Genomic DNA, 19442 nt, shown 5'->3' with positions numbered 1-19442 from the left:
TAAAGTAGATCATCTTTTAAAACTGAAGTACATAAACATCTTTTAAAATAGATGTGATTTCAATAAAGAACACTGAACATTTACCATCTCCTAGTATGCCTCCATTAAAATAAAGAGCTACAAGGGCAGACACAACTTATTCAGATATAACTGAATAATCGATGAAGAAAATCACAACGTAAATGACTAGAGGAGAAACCTAACACTTGGAAACAGATTAGACAAGACAATAGTACTGCCCCAGTATTTTTTGCCACCCTCCAAAATTAATCTACTTTGGAAACTACCCCAGAGATGGAAAGGCTAATATCTTCAGACCTCCATCAAAATAATCTGGAACTAAAATGCAGTCATCAAGTAACACCCTTCTAATCAATATAAAATATAAAATTAATAGGCTGGGAGTGGGGTAATGAGTCAACAATGCATGGATAAGAAAGTTCTTTTCCAGACTCTAGATACTATATCCCAAGAACTAAGGAAGAACATTTGGAAATTAAAAAAAGAAAACCAACACAAATTTGAAGACAGAAAATAAAGTCTCTCCCCTAAAGTTTAAACAAACAGGAATGAGGATAAACAAAGAATCATACAGAAAGCCTAAGAATGGATGGGAGTTTAGTAGGAGGCTTAAATCTCCCAAGGAAACACCCAAGAGTCTTGAGACTAGACCCACAGTCCACCCAGGGTCCAGAAAACTGCAAGACCTAACAGCATCAGTAAAGCAATATTAGAAACTACTGGAGGACACATGACAGCAGAACAAGACAAGGAACCTTGCCCTGTCCTGCAGTTGAATCTTGCTGAGGCAGTTAAAGGGGTTCTAAGGATTAGTCCCCAAACGTGCTCATGTAACCATACATGCAATAAACTATCCTCCCCCAAGAATCTCAAGTATGTTATGTGCTATTTTGGATAAACTGAAAAGATAGTCCCAGAAAGCATTTTCTGTTCTGGTTCACACGGAGAATCCAGGTTGAGAAAGGCTGCTGCGGGTTACTTAACATGCCAGATTTTCTTTGGGAGTGAAAAGGCTAGGTTGGGTGGTAGGAAGGTCTGAGGAACATTTGATTATGTAAATATATTTCTCTGACAAAGTATAAAGAGGATTAAGAAAGAGAAACAGGGCTACTTTATTAAAATACTGAGTTTATTTCACATGTATATTTTTGTCTCCCCACCATTTCCATCTGTCTGACCACCACTACTACTATTCCTATCATAACATTCCATACATACTTAAAACCAAGCAAAGGGTGGAGTTCCATCTTTAAAAACTAAACAGGCATTTTGGACAACACATTCTTGGCAATGGAACGTGGACAACATTTATCAGACACGGTAGGGAAAGTTCTCACTCTGCATTATAAAAAGGACAGCCAGATATCAACTGTTACAGAAATGAAATAAGACGGAAAATTTTTAACAAACTGTTTAAACTATTTTCTTAAAGAGACTTCCTCCACTGCCAGAGATCTTGAATAGCCTGGAAAAAAAAAAAAAGAAATGTGGTTGAAAAACCACAACACTTCATAGACACCAATAAATTAAACCACGTCTCTTTGTAAAATTCAAAATAGCTATTTGTCATTCCACCACCAAAAAGGTTCACTCTAGATAATTAATAACTGATTTCAAGGAAATTTATACTCATAATTTAATTTCTAATACTTCAATTTGAACATAAAATCTTATGATTCTTGTAGGCAAAGTCACTCTCATACTAATACACACTTAACAGCTTAGACATTTAGCTAAGGAAATCAAGACTAGTTTGGTCAATGTTGCCTCAATGCCACCTGCTTTAGGGCCAAATTCAGAGAAAAACATGCACCTGTATATGGGACACAAACTAAAAAGTTACATTTATCTGAAATAAACTATATAAATGTACCAGTTATATCCTTTATCTCTAATTATATTTCCATGATATCTTAATAGTTCCTTGTTTTACAGAATTTGCTTATAAATTCCTTAGTTAGGCTTATATCCTGGTACATTTTAAGTTTCTAGAGTGGTCACATCCAAATTATTTTATTAATGAGAAGACATATGAGGCAGTATATATAACATGTTCGCCTATTAGTTACTCAGACAAGCTCTTCCAGTTTTAACACATAAATCCATCTTCCATGACTTGTCTTTCCATTCCTGAGAACTAGTAATATTGCAGTGCTTCAAATCAACAGGAACTGAGTATCATGTCATTCTCTAATCATTAAGTTAAAAATACAAATATCAAACAATATATTTCATAGTATTTGAAAGTCAAAAGGTTATCAGATGTTCCTTGACCTGCTTTATAGAGAATACTGATCTTAGAGTAATTCATGCTTCAACTTTGACCGAACATTGTTTGTACCTTTGTACAACATTCAGCAAAACTTTTATCTGCAGTATTTCCTCAAAAGGTAGTACATTTTCTTAACTTTTTAACTCAAGAGTTTCTGCAAAAAGTTGCTATTTCTCAGGTCCCATCTAAATTTTATTAGCCTAATTCTCACAAGCATCTCTAAAGAAAAACTGCACAAGCAATGGGAAGATATTTTATACATTGTGATTATTCGTATCTGCAACTATGCAATAAAAATGTGACGCATTCAGTGTTTTGATAATTTCCATTATTAGTGAAGTGAATTATCATATTTTTCATTATTACAGAAATTTCACCCTGGCACTTCAAAATATACTTTCAGTTTTGAAGTCAGAAAATACTTCTGATAGCAGTGAGTTCAGTCATTTCAGCTACAAGACTGATATTATACTATTTGGAAGGCCTTTCCAATTTCACCTCTTTATCTTCATGTGAATTTTTCTTAATCAAAATTGTATTTTACCACTTCCTTTGGTATTAGCTTAAATTATGTATCTCTTATGCCTATCAGTTACAGATGACAATTTATATATCTCACTTTCCACGATTTTCAACACTGAATTAACAACTATCTACTGCACCATTTTTAAAAGGGCTTTTATTTTTACTAAAATGTCCACTATTCAGAAAATTCACAAAATATACACTGGCATTCTGGAATTCAAATATACATAAAGACAGAACAGCAACCAAAAGAATCAAAAAGATTCAATCTGATCATCTCAAGGCCATGGCAATGAAGGCTGAACTCACGTAAAGAATATTAAATCACTGAAAGACTTTCAAACCTGAGAAAAAGTGTTGCCATTAAGTGATTTAAGTACTAAATACTGTGGCAGAAAAAGAGCTCTAATAACAAATTTCTTAATTTACTGAAGAAAGCTGAACACAGGGGATTTAGGGAGTCGTGACAAAAACCACACAGAACATGGCCTGTATGTACATAATGCCTAGCAACCTTGTGTGACAGCTTCCACATTTTCCTTTACAACCTGAGTCAACAACTAGGAGACAGTAAAAATAAATGCAAGATTTTTCTTTTACTGACGAAATACCTTCATATTGAGAAATACAAAATCTAAGTCAATATATTGAGTACAATTTGGCTTCCTGCTTCCAGATTTTACACTTAGGTCTATTTCAGCAACATGTACTTCCCATAACATCTATGGAGAAAATCACCTCTGCCAACTCGTAAGAAAGCAAAAAGACCAGACTGCCCCAAGGAGCCAAATGGAGCAGCAAGGAAAACCACAGCTCATTTCCTTAGCCAACATAGTACCAAAAGCAAACTGAGTTCAGTAACCAAGAAATAACTTACCAACTATATAAAAGCTGGGAAAAATGTACTAAAAAAGTTATCTTCTCAGTTTTTGCCAACTAAATTCTTAAGAGTTTCCATGTATTTAATCTGAAGTATTGTCTGTGGCTAGGAACCTTTTAAAAGAAGCCAATACCTAAAGAGACTAAACAACCATAATAAATCACAATAAAAATTCTGGATTTGGTCATGTCTCCAGAAAGTTCAGTTACCTCCTGGTCAGTCATCCGGAAACAATTCTTCACATAATTGATAAACTTGGCTTCCACTTTGGGAAGGGAACCACCCTATGGAGACAAAAGCATAAGGGTAAGTATAGAAACACTTTTTGAGGGAGATCATTATGAAATTCCTCAAAGATGTGCGTGCTATTTATTACATGGGATTATTTGTGATCATTCCTTGTCCTTTCAAATCTTTTAATACCGAATAAACCCTTTTTAAAAAAAGCCTAGAAAGATGTTTGCACAACATATTAGGACCTAGGTCTTCCATACAGAGTAAGTTTCTGACTTCCGCCCACCCACTCCCAGCCACTCTAAAAAACATATAGCCCCTTTGAGTATCATACACACAAGTGACAAAAATTGTTAACCTGAATCTTCTATGCATTTTAGAAAGATCAAAAGAGTTTCAGGTGTGGTGAATTCTTTTCTTAACTGCCTTATCACCTAGAAAATAAACCTGGCTTTAATTTACATTTTTAAATTACTGTCACATCTGTTATTTGATTCAAATATTTATTGAGCAGCTAGGGAAATACATGGTCAGAGGTGAGGCAATTGCACAAATAGAAAGCAAAGTATAAGGTTCACTGAATCATAGCAGGCAAAGTGTTTCAGGAGATCAATTGATTGCTTCCAGCCTGGAAGGGGCATGGGTGGGTGGCCAATCAGGAAAGGGGATTGAGATTAAAACAGAAGACTTCAGTCTGGACTGCTGATGATACTCAGTTTGGACTATATGTGTCTCTCCTTTTCCTCTCCCCATCTTTGGGCTTAATTTACCAGTAGTGCCCAGGACTGTTCAATGCGCCTGCAATTAAACCAAGGAGATAGGACCATATTAAAATTGAGGGGGAGGATATCTAAATTGTCAGTCTAGCACTGTATGCAAGGGATAAAAACACAGTGATACCAGGAAGGCTGTAAGATTTACAGCAGTACTGAAACAAAATCAAGAAATACATTCTGGTTCTAAAATGTTAGTTTTCCAACTGACTCATAACTGCATAAGCAAAGGAAATCTACCGAAGCCTTGCAGAACCTAAAGCACTGGAAAAACAAGGGAAAAGGAGTTACTAACTTTTCCTCTCAATTCTACATTTATTCTCATTAACTGAGGTCTAAGAATATTAATTCTGCTCACAGAATTTTAAAGGTTCCTCTCAAATGTTTCAAGGCATTTAAATCAATTACGCTATACTCCAGAGTTCACTAAAGTCCATGAAAAGGAGATTCTCCCAACTCCAAATCAAGCAAGTAGGACAAAAGCTAATCTTTTCCTCACATGTTCCCACTATTTAAGACAAAAGATAACTAAATATAAACATGTTTGTCATTCAAATATTCAAGTATCACATGTATTGACTGGTGACACCTTGGTGCAAAAGGCAAATAGAAATAATTTATTTGTTGGAGAATGTTTCTGACTAGTCAAAAGTATGTAATTTTTTTTTAAACTGTAACAGCCAGACTACATTTCCAGCTGTTTGCTTTAGAAGACTCATACGCCCTCTGCTGGTACTGTGGAATCTTATGAACAGAACAGGCAATGGGAAATGGTCTAATTTAACATCTAAAGTCAGAATATATCTTACCATCAACTTATTTGTATTCCTTTTATAATGGAAAATAAAGCATATGTAAATTCAAATATACAAAAAAAAAAAAAAAAAAATCACCAGAGATTATAAACTAGTTAGCCATTTTTGAGAAAGTTTCACACCACAAAAGGGCAGGTATAAAATGAGAAACAGTTCTGTTCCAATCCCCAGAAGGTTTCCTTAAGGAAGACTCTCTCACTCACTTTTTCTATACTTGCTTGCATCTTTGCTTTAATGTCTTCTACAGAGCTAGGTCCTTTCGGTGTTTTAGGTGTTTTTTCCTGTTTTTTGAAGGATTCTTGACCCTGAAAGAAAAAGTAAATTTCAACACAGGATCTGGATTTTCTCAATAAATAAAATTCTTAAATCCTTTACTGTAAAAACAAGTGTGTATACACCAGAGTTGAGTTACCAATACAAATTAATTAATCATTTGAATAATTATTTTTGCCCTTAAATTATTCCTTAATTGGAAACTAGAAGGTCCCTAAGAATAAATCAAAGGTATTACAGTTTTATGCCTGGGGCCCACTCCATAGAACTTAAGAGAAAATCTCCCAATATGCAGCCAGCTGTGAGAAACTGCCCTATGTGATAAATATACCTTTTAGATATAAGCAAGAACCCTTGAATAACACAATATCACAAAAATCTTTGTTGGCTTTCTCCCTTATGAGAAAGCCAGCAGCAATATACAGTTGACCCGTGAATGTCAATAGATCACCCCAGCACTCACCGTGGTCATTTGGTCATTCGTGTATTACCAACTTACTGTCAGCCCTCCACATCTGTGATCCCTCTGCATCCAGGCTGAACCAACCATGGATGTGCAGTACTATGGTGTTTACCACTTAAATCCATGATAAATGGACCCATGCAGTTTAAAACTTTGTTGTCCAGTATAGGATGAATGCCAATAAAATAAGCACATTTTAGCTGTTTTGTCACCCTAAAGTCGTTCTCCAAAGACCTACCAAATTTTATGAGAACAGTAGAACCTAACTACATCAATGAAGCTTGCATCTGTACGTATGTTACCACTTACTTTTGATCTTGGTGTTGATGGTTTTGAGTCTTTTCCATTTTGGTTCGATTTTTGTGCATTTTTGGCTGGAGTATCTCGTACAGACTGCAATTAAATTCATCACATTAATCTTAACCAATGCCCCTCCCTACAGAACAGACTTGCTGTAGTCATCAGTCACTGAGTGTGTCCTACTCTATGCGACCCCATGGACTGCAGCCCACCAGGCTCCTCCATTCATGGCATTTTCCAGGCAAGAGTACTGGAGTGGGGTGCCATTGCTTTCTCCAGGGGAGTCTTCCTGACCCAGAAATTGAACCCAGGCAGGTCTGCCTGCATTGCAGGCAGACGTTTTACTGTCTGAGCAATCAGGGAAGCCCAAACCATGTAAACAGACATAGCACTGCAAATTAAACTGCCCCAAAGCATGTAAAAGCAGCAGTTAAGATAAAATAGTCATTTTCACAAAAGGGCTAATGGGGAGAAGGCTACTACTACACAGAGAACAAGTTAACTCCTCACTATTAGGAATGTTTCCAAAACAGCCCTATTCAAGAGCAATTTTAAGTGGGAGATCAGCATCTTCTGTGACAACTTTTGATAACCATCAAACAAGCCAAAGAAATCAAAAATCCCCACCTTTTATTATTTAACTATTTCCAACAATCTTAAATTACTGTATCTTACTTACTTTCTTTACTGGAGCTTTTTCTTCAACTTCCTCATCAAAATCGTCATCATCATCACTACAAATGAAGTAAGTGCTTATTACTTATTCAATGTACTCAACAAATCTAGAAAGCTTATCCAGAAAGTGGATGAACCCACAAGTTTAGTCAATCAAAGCAAATCAAACTTTTGGGGGTCGACAAAAGGACTGAAAGCACAGTCCTTAAGGGAAATGCTATCAAATGCAGCGTATGGATGAACTGCACAGACATCATACCAAGGGAAGACTGTCAGACCGTCACTAGATAGATGAATACTGTACGACGCCCTTATTGGAGGTTTATCCAAAGCAATCACTACAGAAACCAGAAGATGGGTGGCTGCCAGGGGAAAGGTGGAAATGGGGACTTTTTATTCAGTGGTTATGGTTTTTAGTATTACTAGATGGGCCTGACCTGTTACACAACGTCATTATTATTAAAACTACTAAACTGCTCGCTTCGAATAGTTAAGATGGTACAGTGTTATTTTTTACCACTGAAAAGAGATGTTTAAAAATGAAAATAGGGTTAAAGAAATTAAAATAGCAACATCCCACACAAATTAATTTACAGATTTAACAATCCCTAAAAGAATCCTAGGTGGCTTCTCCATAGAAACTGATACTAAAACTCACATTGAAGCTCAAGGAAGTCAAAATGAACCTTGAGAAAGAACAATGTCGACTCACTCATGTTAAGTAATTACAAACTGAGGTGTATAAAAACTACAAAGCAACAGAAATCAGAATGGTTTACTAGTGGTAGGACAGACATAGAACTGAAGGATCCAGAAACAAAACTATGTAAGCATGGTAACTATTTTCAAAAAGGGGGGAAAGACCATTCAATGGGGAAAGATCTTTCACAGATGGTGCTGGGACTACTGGCTATTCACAGTAACTGGCTCCTGCCTCACAATATATACAAAACTTAGTTCAAAATGGACAAAAGATCAAAAATGAGCTAAACTATAAATCTGGAATGGTTTCTTGTTTGACACCAAAAGCACAAATAATAAAATTAACTGAACCTTATGAAAGTAAAAACCTTGTCTGTAAGGGACTGTCACACAAAGAAGACAACACATGGGATGGGAGAAAACATTTGTAAATTCTAAGGGATTTGTTTCCAAAACATACAAAAGTTCTTATAGCTCAATAATACAAAACAAGTACAAGTACTAGCACATGCTACAAAGGTGAATCTTAAAAATATTGAGGCTAAGTGAAACCAACTAGCAGAAAAGGGCACACACTATGATTCCATTTATATGAAATATCCAAAACAGACAAATTAAAAAAAAAAAAAAGTGTATTAGCAGTTGACTAGAGCTGAAGAAAATGAGGGGTTATACCATGGTTTCTTCTGAGGTGATGAAATGCTCTGAAATTGGCTGCACAACTGGGCATATACCATAAACTACAGAATTGTACTCTCAATGTGCAAACTGGGGGGGGTGGAATGCAACTATTAGAGAAGTCCAAAGTCTGAAACAGGAAATAGTGGAACTGCTTGAAATTTTAATTACCTCACAAACTGAGTATTACATAGTCTCAAAAATAAGACAACTTCATCTATGTTCAACCAAAGAAACACCTCTTTTCCAATACCAGAGAAAAACATCTGCTGTGTTAACTGGATCAAGTACCATATACTTTACACTAAAAGCATAGAACATCTCTTAAGTGACTTTTATTAGTGATTTTATCAATTTTGGCCCTAGCACCCAAAAACTACACGTGGTACCCCCATATGAAAAGTAAGATGACAGTGATTTTGTATACAACCACTACCAGTACTGTAAGCAGTTTTAAGCATCAGAATATTGCCTAATAAAACAGGTGGAGAGGATGTTTTTTCTGGAGAACCCCACTTTTCTCATTGCTACTTCAATGTAGAACCAGAAGAGTCTCCACCACCGCCTCACTTGACCTGGCTCCTGTGGGAAAACCTACAACCCGGAAGGAAGCACCGCTCAAGGAGCATCAGGACCCAGCCCTGAGCACAGGCCACCTGGGGAATGGCCCACTCTTGCCCAACAGGGGCCCCAGGCCAACCAGGCGTGAGCACCTAACACTTTCTGGGCCCACTAAAAACTGTCCTTAAATACCCATTATAGTTCCCTGGGCCACTCAGAATAACAATAATCTACCAAGGTTGCATTTGTAAACCATACTAACTTTTAAACTTTTTATACTGGAATATAGTTAACAACGGTGTGTTGGCCATATTAAACTTTTAACGTACACAATGGTCTTCAGCTTTTCTTACTTACATCAACAGCAAGTCAACCAACCCCACACCATACCCTTTCCACCCCCAAAACAGGACCCATTGGTCACTGTCTCCTAACCAACGGACTCTAAACTTCGGTACCCTCAACAGGATCTATTAACTGCCTCTACTTATTCATATATCTGACTATACACTTTTCCCGCCTTGTACCAAAAATCTTCCTGATTTGGACCCGGTTACCATCTACACTTTTCATTCCTCCCTAATCACCTAACTAAAGAAAACTTAAAGGAGACATGGAAGACAAGAACACCAACTATTTACATTGTAGTTACATCAGGAATTATCCCTTTTAAAGATAGGAAGTCTTGAAAGCCCAAGCATAATCAAGTAGTAACAAACACCAACTATACTGTTTGTTGTGTGATATGCAGGTAACTTAGAATTTTAAGCATTCAGCTCTTTCATATTTTCTGCTTTCATTATCATGCTCCAAGACCTTTTAAAATAACTACCAGCTTGACTAGTTGAGGTTACTGAAAATCTGATTTGCAGATTTTATTTTTCATTAGTGCATGTTCTCTCAGAGTCTGTCTTAGATTCCAGTTTCAGTATATATGGACCAACATGAGAACTCAAGAACAAAGCTGGCAGGCAATTAAACATTCAATACTAACAAATTTTTATATTGCTACATATAGGAAAGACTAATTATGAATAGCATTTTATTCCATAGCATGTTTGTAACTTTACCATAGTCCAACCTAGTTAACAAACATATCAAATCTTGTTTATGATCATTAAACTCTCCAATAAAACCCTACTCCCTTTTAGAATCTAATTCTCTCCTAAGGACCAGATAATCATGGGCCAAAATCCTTTATGGGGAAAAAAATCATCATGTAACAACTTACAAAATGTATACAGCTGGAGCTATTCAGATTCTTTGTAGGCCTAATCCATTTATTACTGTACAGTAATAAAATACAGCAAACTTAGCATACAGTAATGTGTCCACTAAATCCTCCTCAGGAAAAAAAAGGAACCTAGTCAAATATATTTAGGAAATGCCACATACTTCATCCTTTAACACAAACTGACAACCACTGACCATTCACCTCTTGTGTAACTAAAACAATTACTTAATCCCACATGATGATTTTGATAAATTGTTTTCATAATCACTCCCATACAACTACGTCAAGTTTCTAAGGGCTTACTACTTACTCGTCTTCATCATCATCGTCGTCATCTTCATCATCATCGTCATCTTCATCAGCAGCAAGCTTTACTTTTTTCTTAAAAAAATAATTGGACACATACTCATGAGTAAGTGTTAATCCAAACTACTGAACTGAAGGCAAGAATAAATTATGTGTAGCAAATTACATCCATACCTGGGGAACCTTGCTACCACTTCCAGGAGCAGACCGCTTTCCAGATATACTTAGGAGTTTCACATCCTCCTCCTCTTCATCTTCTGACTCTGCATCTTCCTCCACAGCTAAAATAAAATTCTTTATTAGCCACTACTAAAACTCAACAGCAAGAACTCAGGAAAAAAAAAAAAAAAACTGCTTTTCTAGTTATAAATTACTAGGTTCCCACTTGAACCTATTACAGACAGTAGCACCAGAACTAAACATACTTATATAATAAAGTCCAAATTGGGAACAAGGCAACTGCATTAAAAAGAATAAACACTGTAACATACCTACTAAGTGCTGTCCACTGATATGCACAGGCCCTGAACCACACTTCAACCGTAAGACCACAGGTGGTGTAATTTCAAAGCCCCCAAGAGAAACCTAAAAAGAAATTATAAACCACTAAATATTGTGGGGGAAAAAAAGTTACATGTTTGGTATAAAATCTGTTCCTAACTTTAAAATGTTTCTGAACAAGCAAACCCATCAGCCAAATGAACAAATCAGTGAGCCAGTTTTTTCATAAACAAGCAGCTACCACCATGTTCAAGAGTTATCAGTTACCCCAGTGACAGAAGAGTAACCTAAATGACATCCACCTTAATGAAACAGAATAGACTAAAATCTAATTAGACAAAATTAGCCTAAAAGTACTAAAGCACCCTTACCGTTGGCTGTACAGACATTTTCAAAGTTGCCAGTGTTACTTTAATTGGACTGCCTTCATAATTCATTGCCTCTGCTTCAACAATGTGTAACTCATCCTTTGCTCCAGCCCCTAAACTGACCTGTAAAGAGAAAAACAGTGCTTCAACTTAGTTTCCACCATTCTACAAAGCCCTGCAAACTAGTTGTTTTTAAAAGTAGACAATTATAACCTTTCATTATTACCACTGACCAGAGAAACTGACTTGAGCACAATGCTGTCTTCAAGTTTTATGTGATTAAGATTCAGTAAATCTAAACACAGAAAAACACATTTGATTATGTCATCACGCATGCAAAGTATAAGTCACCTAACATTTATCAGCCACCTACAAATTAGGTTGTAGGCTATAGGCTACTGTCTGTGGAAAACAAAGTAAGATCTGTATCGATCACTCTCTTAAAAGGCTTTTTAATCCAACTGAAGAAGCGAAGTACACTAATAAGGAAAGCTGAACAGTGTGACTGGACTTTACAATTGCCAAGTAAGTGGTGAAGAGGCCAAGTTTCCTGCACACACATTTAGAAAATCAAGTAGGTACAACTCAGAAAAACACTATTATAAAGTATCAAGCCACACTTAAGTAATAACTAAGAGGCTGAAATCCAGAAAAGTTTTCTAATTTATTTTGAAAAGATTAAGTACCGTTCTTAAAGATAACTGGTGCTCATTTTCATCATTATCCACCTTGAAGTGATAATCTCTGTCAGCCTTTAGTTCACAACCTGTAAATTAAGAACAAAACCAACTGTAACAAGGAGAAAAATAACACTGAAACTTCAGTGTGTGTAACTAAAGAGTTAACTTGTAAAGGAATTTTTACTATTCTAGCTACCAAAAAGGAAGAGGTACCACTCCCTGGATTTCTTGAACACAGGTTTATCAACATCAAATAATATCCATACAGAGCGTTATAAATTCCACTTTCCCACTATACTATTTAATTCTCAACTACATGGTCTCAGAAATAGGATCAAAAATTCCAGTAAAGCTGGAATTGAAACCCACCCTAACAATGTTGATAAAATCCCACTATTTAAAAAAGTTGATTACCTACCAAAACTCCCAAGTGCCAAATTTAGAAGTGGCAAGGGTTACACAAACACCTACATCAACAGCTTGTTATTTGTAGCAGAAAAACTACAAATGTAGAACTAAAACTCCCCACACGGGTCAACATTCCACTTTTGAGGTGTCAGAAATCATGTACATTAAATTCTGCTCCGAAGTTAAGACATGGAACTATGTTAAGGATATTTCCAATACAGTTAACATAAAAAGTTTGATATAGATCCGAAACGCTAGTTTTTCAAAATGCTAGGAATAAAAGCCTTAACGTATATAGTGCATGTTATTACTACCACTCATGAATAGGCAAATTATTTGAAATACCATCAGAATTAAATTTTAAATAGTTCTATTTAATTACCATCTAATAGTTACTGGAAGAGATGCCTCAAAGCCTGACACAAGGAAATGGCTTCAACAACTAAGTTTAGTGAGACTGAAAACCAAGAAAGACCCTCACCGTGCGTGAGAGGGAAATCCCCAAAACCTTACAAGTTTAACAGAAGGCCCTCTACCGCCCCAAATCATTTGTAACGCAACAGTTCTGGAAGCAAGGGTCGTCTAATTGTCCTTAAGCCGCTTCTAAGTTCAGTACCACATCTGTAAAGTGGGCGCGGTGGAATTTGAAAAAGGGTTCTCTAAAGGAGTACTACCAACATAGATGTTAAGCACTGAACAAAGACGTCCCGAGTCCTGGCGCTACCAACCACTTCACCTAACATTTCCCGCCCACCAGCCTCAATTAAGCCCTAGGTCTCCAAGCTTGGGGGTGACAAGGCACCAGAAAGCCCCGGATGTAGCGCCCACACCCCCTCCTCCCAACCACGTGGCAACCACGTGCTCCCAGCGGTCGCGGCCTCCTCAAGCCCGGCCGGGCCGCACCTCCCCTCCCCGCGTAACCGGCCGAGGCAACGGGACCGAGTCTTGGTCCTACAGCTCCTGACCCTGAGGCCCGATGACAACGCCATGCTCAATCCATCCTCTCGTTCGGAAAGGAGGCTCAGGCCTCACACTCCGAAACCACACAACCTCCTGCACCACCAACACGGAGATCAGCATCAGGCACCCGCCGGGAAATCAGAAGCCTACCAACTATCACAAAGCCCCCCAAAATAACTGTAGCCGGAGTTCTACCACGGGCCCCAGCTAACGCCAAACTCTCAACCGGTCGCTCCCAAGTTACCTCAGGCCCTAGGCCGCCGACCGCTCATGCCCAAGCCTTCAGGCCGCCCCTCCTTACCATCCTCTCCGTGCTGCCGGCTCGACTCTCCTGGATCCCCATCCCTCAGGCTGCAGGATCCTGGCAGCTAGCTTCCGACTCCCCCAGACCTCCAGCCTGCTTAGTTTTCTCCGCCAACCCAGGCCTCAACGTGATTCCACCCCCCCCCCCCAATCAAAGCCTCCAGGCCCTCCTCGGCCTCGCTCCAACACCCCCCCCCCCAAGCAGTTACCGAAAAGATAGTTCTGGGGCCTCAAGGGGCTCATGTCCATGTCCATTGAATCCTCCATGGGTTGGCGGCACGCACTTATGCGGGAGAGAAGCCGGACGGAATTAAACGACTACTATTCGAAAGAGCAGCCGCGCAGGACGGAATCACACCAGGGAAAGGACGCGGGCTCCCCGCGTACATATATAGCACCCTGGAGATCTCGCGAGAGTTCCTCAAGTCCCGTTTCCGCGCGCGTGCTCCGGTGCACCCGCCCCTCCCGGGCGCTCTCGCGCGCAAGCGCTCTTCAACCTCACTCCTTTCTCTCTCGCCCCCCACCTCCTCCAGGTACTCCGCGGGCTACCACCGAGCACGCGCACTTGTACCCCGGCCCCACCCCTCCGCAGCAGCTGCTGCCTGTGCGCAGGCGTGCTTCCCCGGGTAGTGCACGATCTCCCCCCTTCAAGCCTTCCACGTCTTCTCCCGCTCTGGCGCGCGGGCCTTGCGCCAAAAGCCTGCACAGCCCACCCAGCAAAATGGCGACGGCAACGTTGAGCTGTGTGAGGTCCTGCTTGTGAGTCGGAGAGCGGCTCGATTCACCTTTCTCCATCCCCTGGTGCCTCGCAGGCCACCACACAGACATAACCATTGCGGGGTTTTTTTTGACTTGCCTGAAGGCCTGGGCTCAGAATTCATTGTTTAAAGTTAAAGCTTGTGGTTCCACATACACTGAACTGTGGAATATTATTTGTTGGAGAGAAAAGATGTAGCTGCTGGTCACACTTATTCAACTATGTTTTTAATCGCTCTGTCCTTTCTGAAGAAACATCTCCGAAGTTGAAGTCCTTCCTCATTATGTCATTTGGAGGCAAAAAGGGACTAAATCGGCCTGTTCCACATGAGCAGGGCAGGAACCAAGCCAGGGTGATTTCTCCAGACGGAAGGTTTTTAAACTGCTGTTCCCCGAAGGCTCAGGGTTAAGAATCCGCCTGCAACTCAGGAGACGCCGGTTCGATCCCTGGGTCAGGACGATCCCTGAGCGTAGGAAGTGGAAACCCATTCTAGTGTTCTTGTCTGGGAAATCCCAGGGATAGAGGAGCCTGGCGAGCTACAGTCCAAAGGGTCTCAAAGACTCGGACATGGAGCGCGCACTGTAAGGTCCTGTGAGGTATATATGACTATCCCCACTTCTCAGACAAGGAAACCAGCCGGTGCCCAAATAAGTGAGGTGATTACTGATAGGCTTCTCTAGCTCCAAGTTCAATACTAACATCCATCTAAAACAGCTCGCAGGATTATATGAGGGTGCATATATGAGACCCTCATTATATGAGGGTCTGAGGCAGTGCACTTCTTAGTCTTTAACATTCCTGAAAAGATTCTGACCTGTAAAGAAGGCATAAGACTTGTAAGAAATGCCTGTTAATTAGTTTCTTTGGAAATAAGCCTGGATATGAGCATCTCAAGCTACGCTTTGACAAACTGAGGACCACCACTCCCGCAACCACAGCCCCTGGACACTTGCCGAGGATTCCCCTAGTTATCTTTTTTATGTCAACAGATGAAATAATTTAAAAGTGCTGTAAGGAATAAAAGCAGTGGCAGTAATTCCCTACCCTCTTTTTTTCTGAATACAATCTACTTGAGATAAACTACGATGCACATAAACCAATTACTAACAGAAGCACATTTCTAAATTTGGAGAAATCAATGCTTACACTCTCTGAATGGACTAAGCTGTTGTTCCCCACCCCCCACCCCGCCCCGCCCCGCCCTTTTCCCTGCCCCCAGTTGAAGAAAAGTCTTCACCAGCCTGGTTCTTGGATCTTTTAAAATACAGAATGTGAGCAATTGCTAGAGAAAAAAACTGAGAATGATAAAAGAGAGGACAGGCCTATGGCTGAGGAGGATTTAGACGTTTAGAATGAGAGCGTCTCGCGAGAGGAGTTACAGGATGGTGCAGAAGGGATTAAAGTCCTCTGCTGCTACTGCTAAGTCACTTCAGTCGTGTCCGACTCTGTGCGACCCCATAGACAGCAGCCCACCAGACTCCGCCGTCCCTGGGATTCTCCAGGCAAGAACACTGGAGTTGGTTGCCATTTCCTTCTCCAATGCATGAAAGTGAAAAGTGAAAGTGAAGTCGCTCAGTCGTGTCCAACTCTTAGCGACCCCATGGACTGCAGCCTACCAGGCTCCTCTGCCCATGGGATTCTCCAGGCAAGAGTACTGGAGTGGATTGCCATTGCCTTCTCCGAATGTCCTCTAAGCCTGCACAAATAAAAGTTGGAGCCACTTTGTAGTTTCTTTCTGGATTCTGGACCATAATTATTTAATACAACTCTGCACAGAGACCGTACCATTTGGGAACCATAGCTCATGTTATATAAATACACTTTCTCTTTCAATATTGCAGGCACTTAGTCTAGATATGATCTCATGGAATCAACTGATTTAAAAAAAAACACTTTTTGCATTTCTCAGACTTACAAATATAATTAATACTCCTTATCTTTTAAATAAATATTTAAACTTAAGCAAGTGAAAAACTAAAATGCCCCTCTTCTCATATCCCCGTTCCTATTCCCTAAGGTTAATCAGTGTTAGTAGTTGAGTGACTGTACTTCCAGACTTGGGGAACTTCCCTGGTGGCTCAGCCGGTAAAGTGTCTACCCGCAATGCAGGAGACGTGGGTTCAATCCCTGGGTCAGGAAGATTCCCTGAAGAAGGAAATGGCAACCCACTCCAGTACTCTTGCCTGGAAAATCCCATGGATGGAGGAGCCTGGTAGGCTACAGTCGGACACGACTGAGCGACTTCACTTCACTTCCAGAGGGGAGGGAAGGACTATACAGTTGGGGGGTGGGGGTGGGGGTGGGGGTGGGGGAGGGAGAGTTTGGGTATATTTTAACACATATGATCCATATATTGTTCAACTTGGTTTTTTAAATATTTATTTATTTTTGACTGTGCTGGGTCTTTGTAACTGTGCTGACTTTTCTCTAGTTGTGGCGAGTGGGAGACACTCTAGTTGAGGTGCATGGTCTTCTCGTTGTGGTGACTTCTCTTGTTGCAAGGAATGGGCTCTTAGGGTGCAAGTGGTTGCAGCCCTTGGGCTTGGTAGTTTTGGTTCCCAGGTTCCAGAACACAGGCTTAATAGGGTGCATGGGCTTAGTTGCTCCGTAGCACATGAGGTCTTTGCAGCTGTATTCTTTACCGCTGATCCACCAGGGATTCCTCATATATATTCTTACAGATATCTAAAAAGAACACGGGGTGGATACTGGGGAGGCCACTTCAGAGTACATCTTGTCTCAGTGCGTGTGTGCGTACTAAATTGCTTTAATCGTGTCTGACTCTTTGCAACCCTATGGATCGTTGCCTGCCAGGCTCCTCTGTCCACGGGATTCTCCAGGCAAGAATACTGGAGTGGGTTGCCATGCCCTCCTCCTGGGGATCTTCCCTACCCAGGAACCTGCATCTCTTAAGATACACTTAACTGTTGGTTGAGTCTATTAATCTACTCTAAACAATAACAATAGCAACCAGTTTTTAGGTTCTTTCTATGTGCCAATCACCATATTAAACACTTCCTGTGCATCACCTCATATAATCTCACTACAGTTCTTTGGGGTTGTAACTATTTTAATCTATGTATTAGTTTGTAAGGAGTGCTTTAACAATACAACACAGACTGGGTGCTTCAACAAGAAAAATTCAGTGTCTCAAGTTTCTGGAGGCTGAGATCAGGGTGTTGGCAGGGTTGGTGCCTTGGTTTTTATACGCATCATTCTGATCTCTGCCTTCATCTTCACATGGTATTCTCCCTTTGTATTCTCTCTTTGTTTCTGTGTCCAAATTTCCCCTTTTAATAAGATTACTGGTTGTACTGGATTAGAGACCCATCCTACTCTAGTATGACCTCATTTTAACTTAATTTACTACATCTGCAACAATTATATTCCCAAATGAGGTCCCATTTTGAAGTACTGTGGGCTAACACTTGGACATGTGAGTTCTGGGAGGACACAATTCAACTCATAACTCTTCTCATTTTGCAGATGTGAAAACAGGGTTAAATAGGTTAAGTAACTTTTCCAAAACCCAAAGCTAATGAAAGGGAGAGAGAAACCTCTGCTTGCCTCCTATGTCTGTGTGTTTACCTCTCCACTGTTGGACAAATAATCATTGCCCAAGAGACTATGCTTTCTATGTAGGAAGTGGGACTGTTTAACTCAGCACATCTTTCTTTCTTACACTCACCTGTTAGACATGAAGACAAATGATTTCTTATAAATTCATAGAGTAGGGATACATACAATTGATTTATTGGCATTCACTGCCTCTCTCCCACCTTCCTCCTATGGTCCTAGTCCACCTGCCCAAAGATTTTGAGAAATTGTCTTTGCACTAAGAAATTTACTTCTTACTGTGTCACTCTGGCATTATCTGAAAACTTAGTGAAGATTTGAATTGCTTTTATTTATATATTTTGTTGAACTCTATTTCATCAAAAAAGACACCATGCAAAAGCTGCAATATAAAATTGGAGACTGATCTGGGAATGAGCCTAAACTGCCATCTCTCCCTCTAACTTTCTATTATCAGATATTTTAAATCCATCCTCTCATTATGTCCTTACTTGAAACATCCACCTTTAGAGAGGAGAGAGGGGCAGAGTTTAATGAGAGAGAATATAAGAACCATTCCAGGTAGCGGTGATGATAGCACCAAAATGTGCTATGGGTTTCAAGCTGTGCTCAAACAGTCCTGAATGAAGAAGTTTTGCTTCAGCTGAGGCTCACGTGCGTTAAAAGAAGGGACTTTTCTTTCATTGACTGCCACTATTAAACGTTACCATGTTCCGTTGTGTTTACATGTGAGTTCCTTGTAGGTAGGGAATTAATTTTAATTTTGTGTGCACCCCCAATCTAATGTCTAAAATGAAGGAAGAGAAGGAAGGACTAGGAAATATTAATACCGCTACACTAAGGTTGCCCTAAAGCAGCTCATGATATTTGAGTCCTCTATCTGTTTTCTAAGTATGATTATTTTTTCCTGTTTTTTTCCATTTTCCTGGCATATTATATGACAATAATTAGAATAATTAATAATAACATCCACAAACTAACCCCTTTTCAAGCATGTTATTGTTGTTGTTGAGTCACTAAGTCCTTCCTGTCCAACTCTTATCAGATCTTCCTGTCCCTGATCTTTTAATCCTGTTCCTTCTAGTTCCTGGGCAATCAGCCTTTTGTCACTGCCTGTGAGTATTTGTATTTCCTTACATGAGACCTTTCTGTTGTCCACATAAGTGGGTGACTAAAA

The 19442-nt window shown here is 39.7% G+C and overlaps 1 protein-coding gene across 2 annotated transcripts; it reads right to left on the bottom strand.

Moving 5' to 3' along the window:
* Positions 1-1109: 1109 nt before the first annotated feature.
* On the bottom strand, positions 1110-14314 carry NPM1 (nucleophosmin 1). Of its 2 annotated transcripts, XR_009690535.1 has the most exons (12): positions 14142-14314; positions 12268-12347; positions 11585-11704; positions 11204-11297; positions 10887-10993; positions 10717-10787; positions 7236-7290; positions 6566-6649; positions 5724-5825; positions 4291-4730; positions 3908-3982; positions 1110-1486 (listed from the first exon to the last, which is right to left on the bottom strand). XR_009690535.1 is itself a non-coding variant. In XM_061129447.1 (11 exons), the coding sequence occupies exons 1-11, from the start codon at positions 14197-14199 to the stop codon at positions 1448-1450; spliced, it is 885 nt and encodes a 294-aa protein (XP_060985430.1). In that variant the 5' UTR covers positions 14200-14314; the 3' UTR covers positions 1110-1447. The 2 variants fall into 2 exon arrangements, 1 of the variants encoding a protein (XP_060985430.1); XM_061129447.1 differs by lacking the exon at positions 4291-4730.
* Positions 14315-19442: the final 5128 nt, after the last annotated feature.

The sequence above is a fragment of the Dama dama genome, chromosome 25 (assembly GCF_033118175.1).
Source record: "Dama dama isolate Ldn47 chromosome 25, ASM3311817v1, whole genome shotgun sequence".
In the NCBI taxonomy this organism is placed as follows: Eukaryota; Metazoa; Chordata; class Mammalia; order Artiodactyla; family Cervidae; genus Dama; species Dama dama.
Note: the sequence above shows the minus strand (reverse complement) of the source record. Positions and strands in the feature narration are given on the sequence as shown.

Excerpts from the sequence above, each read along its gene's own strand:
- NPM1 (XM_061129447.1), bottom strand. The coding sequence starts at position 14,199 with ATGGAGGATTCAATGGACATGGACATGAGCCCCTTGAGGCCCCAGAAC. Across the intron at positions 11,705-12,267 it reads ACCAGTTATCTTTAAGAACG|GTCAGTTTAGGGGCTGGAGC; the intron begins GTACTTAATCTT and ends TTCTCTTTACAG. Across the intron at positions 10,788-10,886 it reads GTGGTAGCAAGGTTCCCCAG|AAAAAAGTAAAGCTTGCTGC; the intron begins GTATGGATGTAA and ends TATTTTTTTAAG.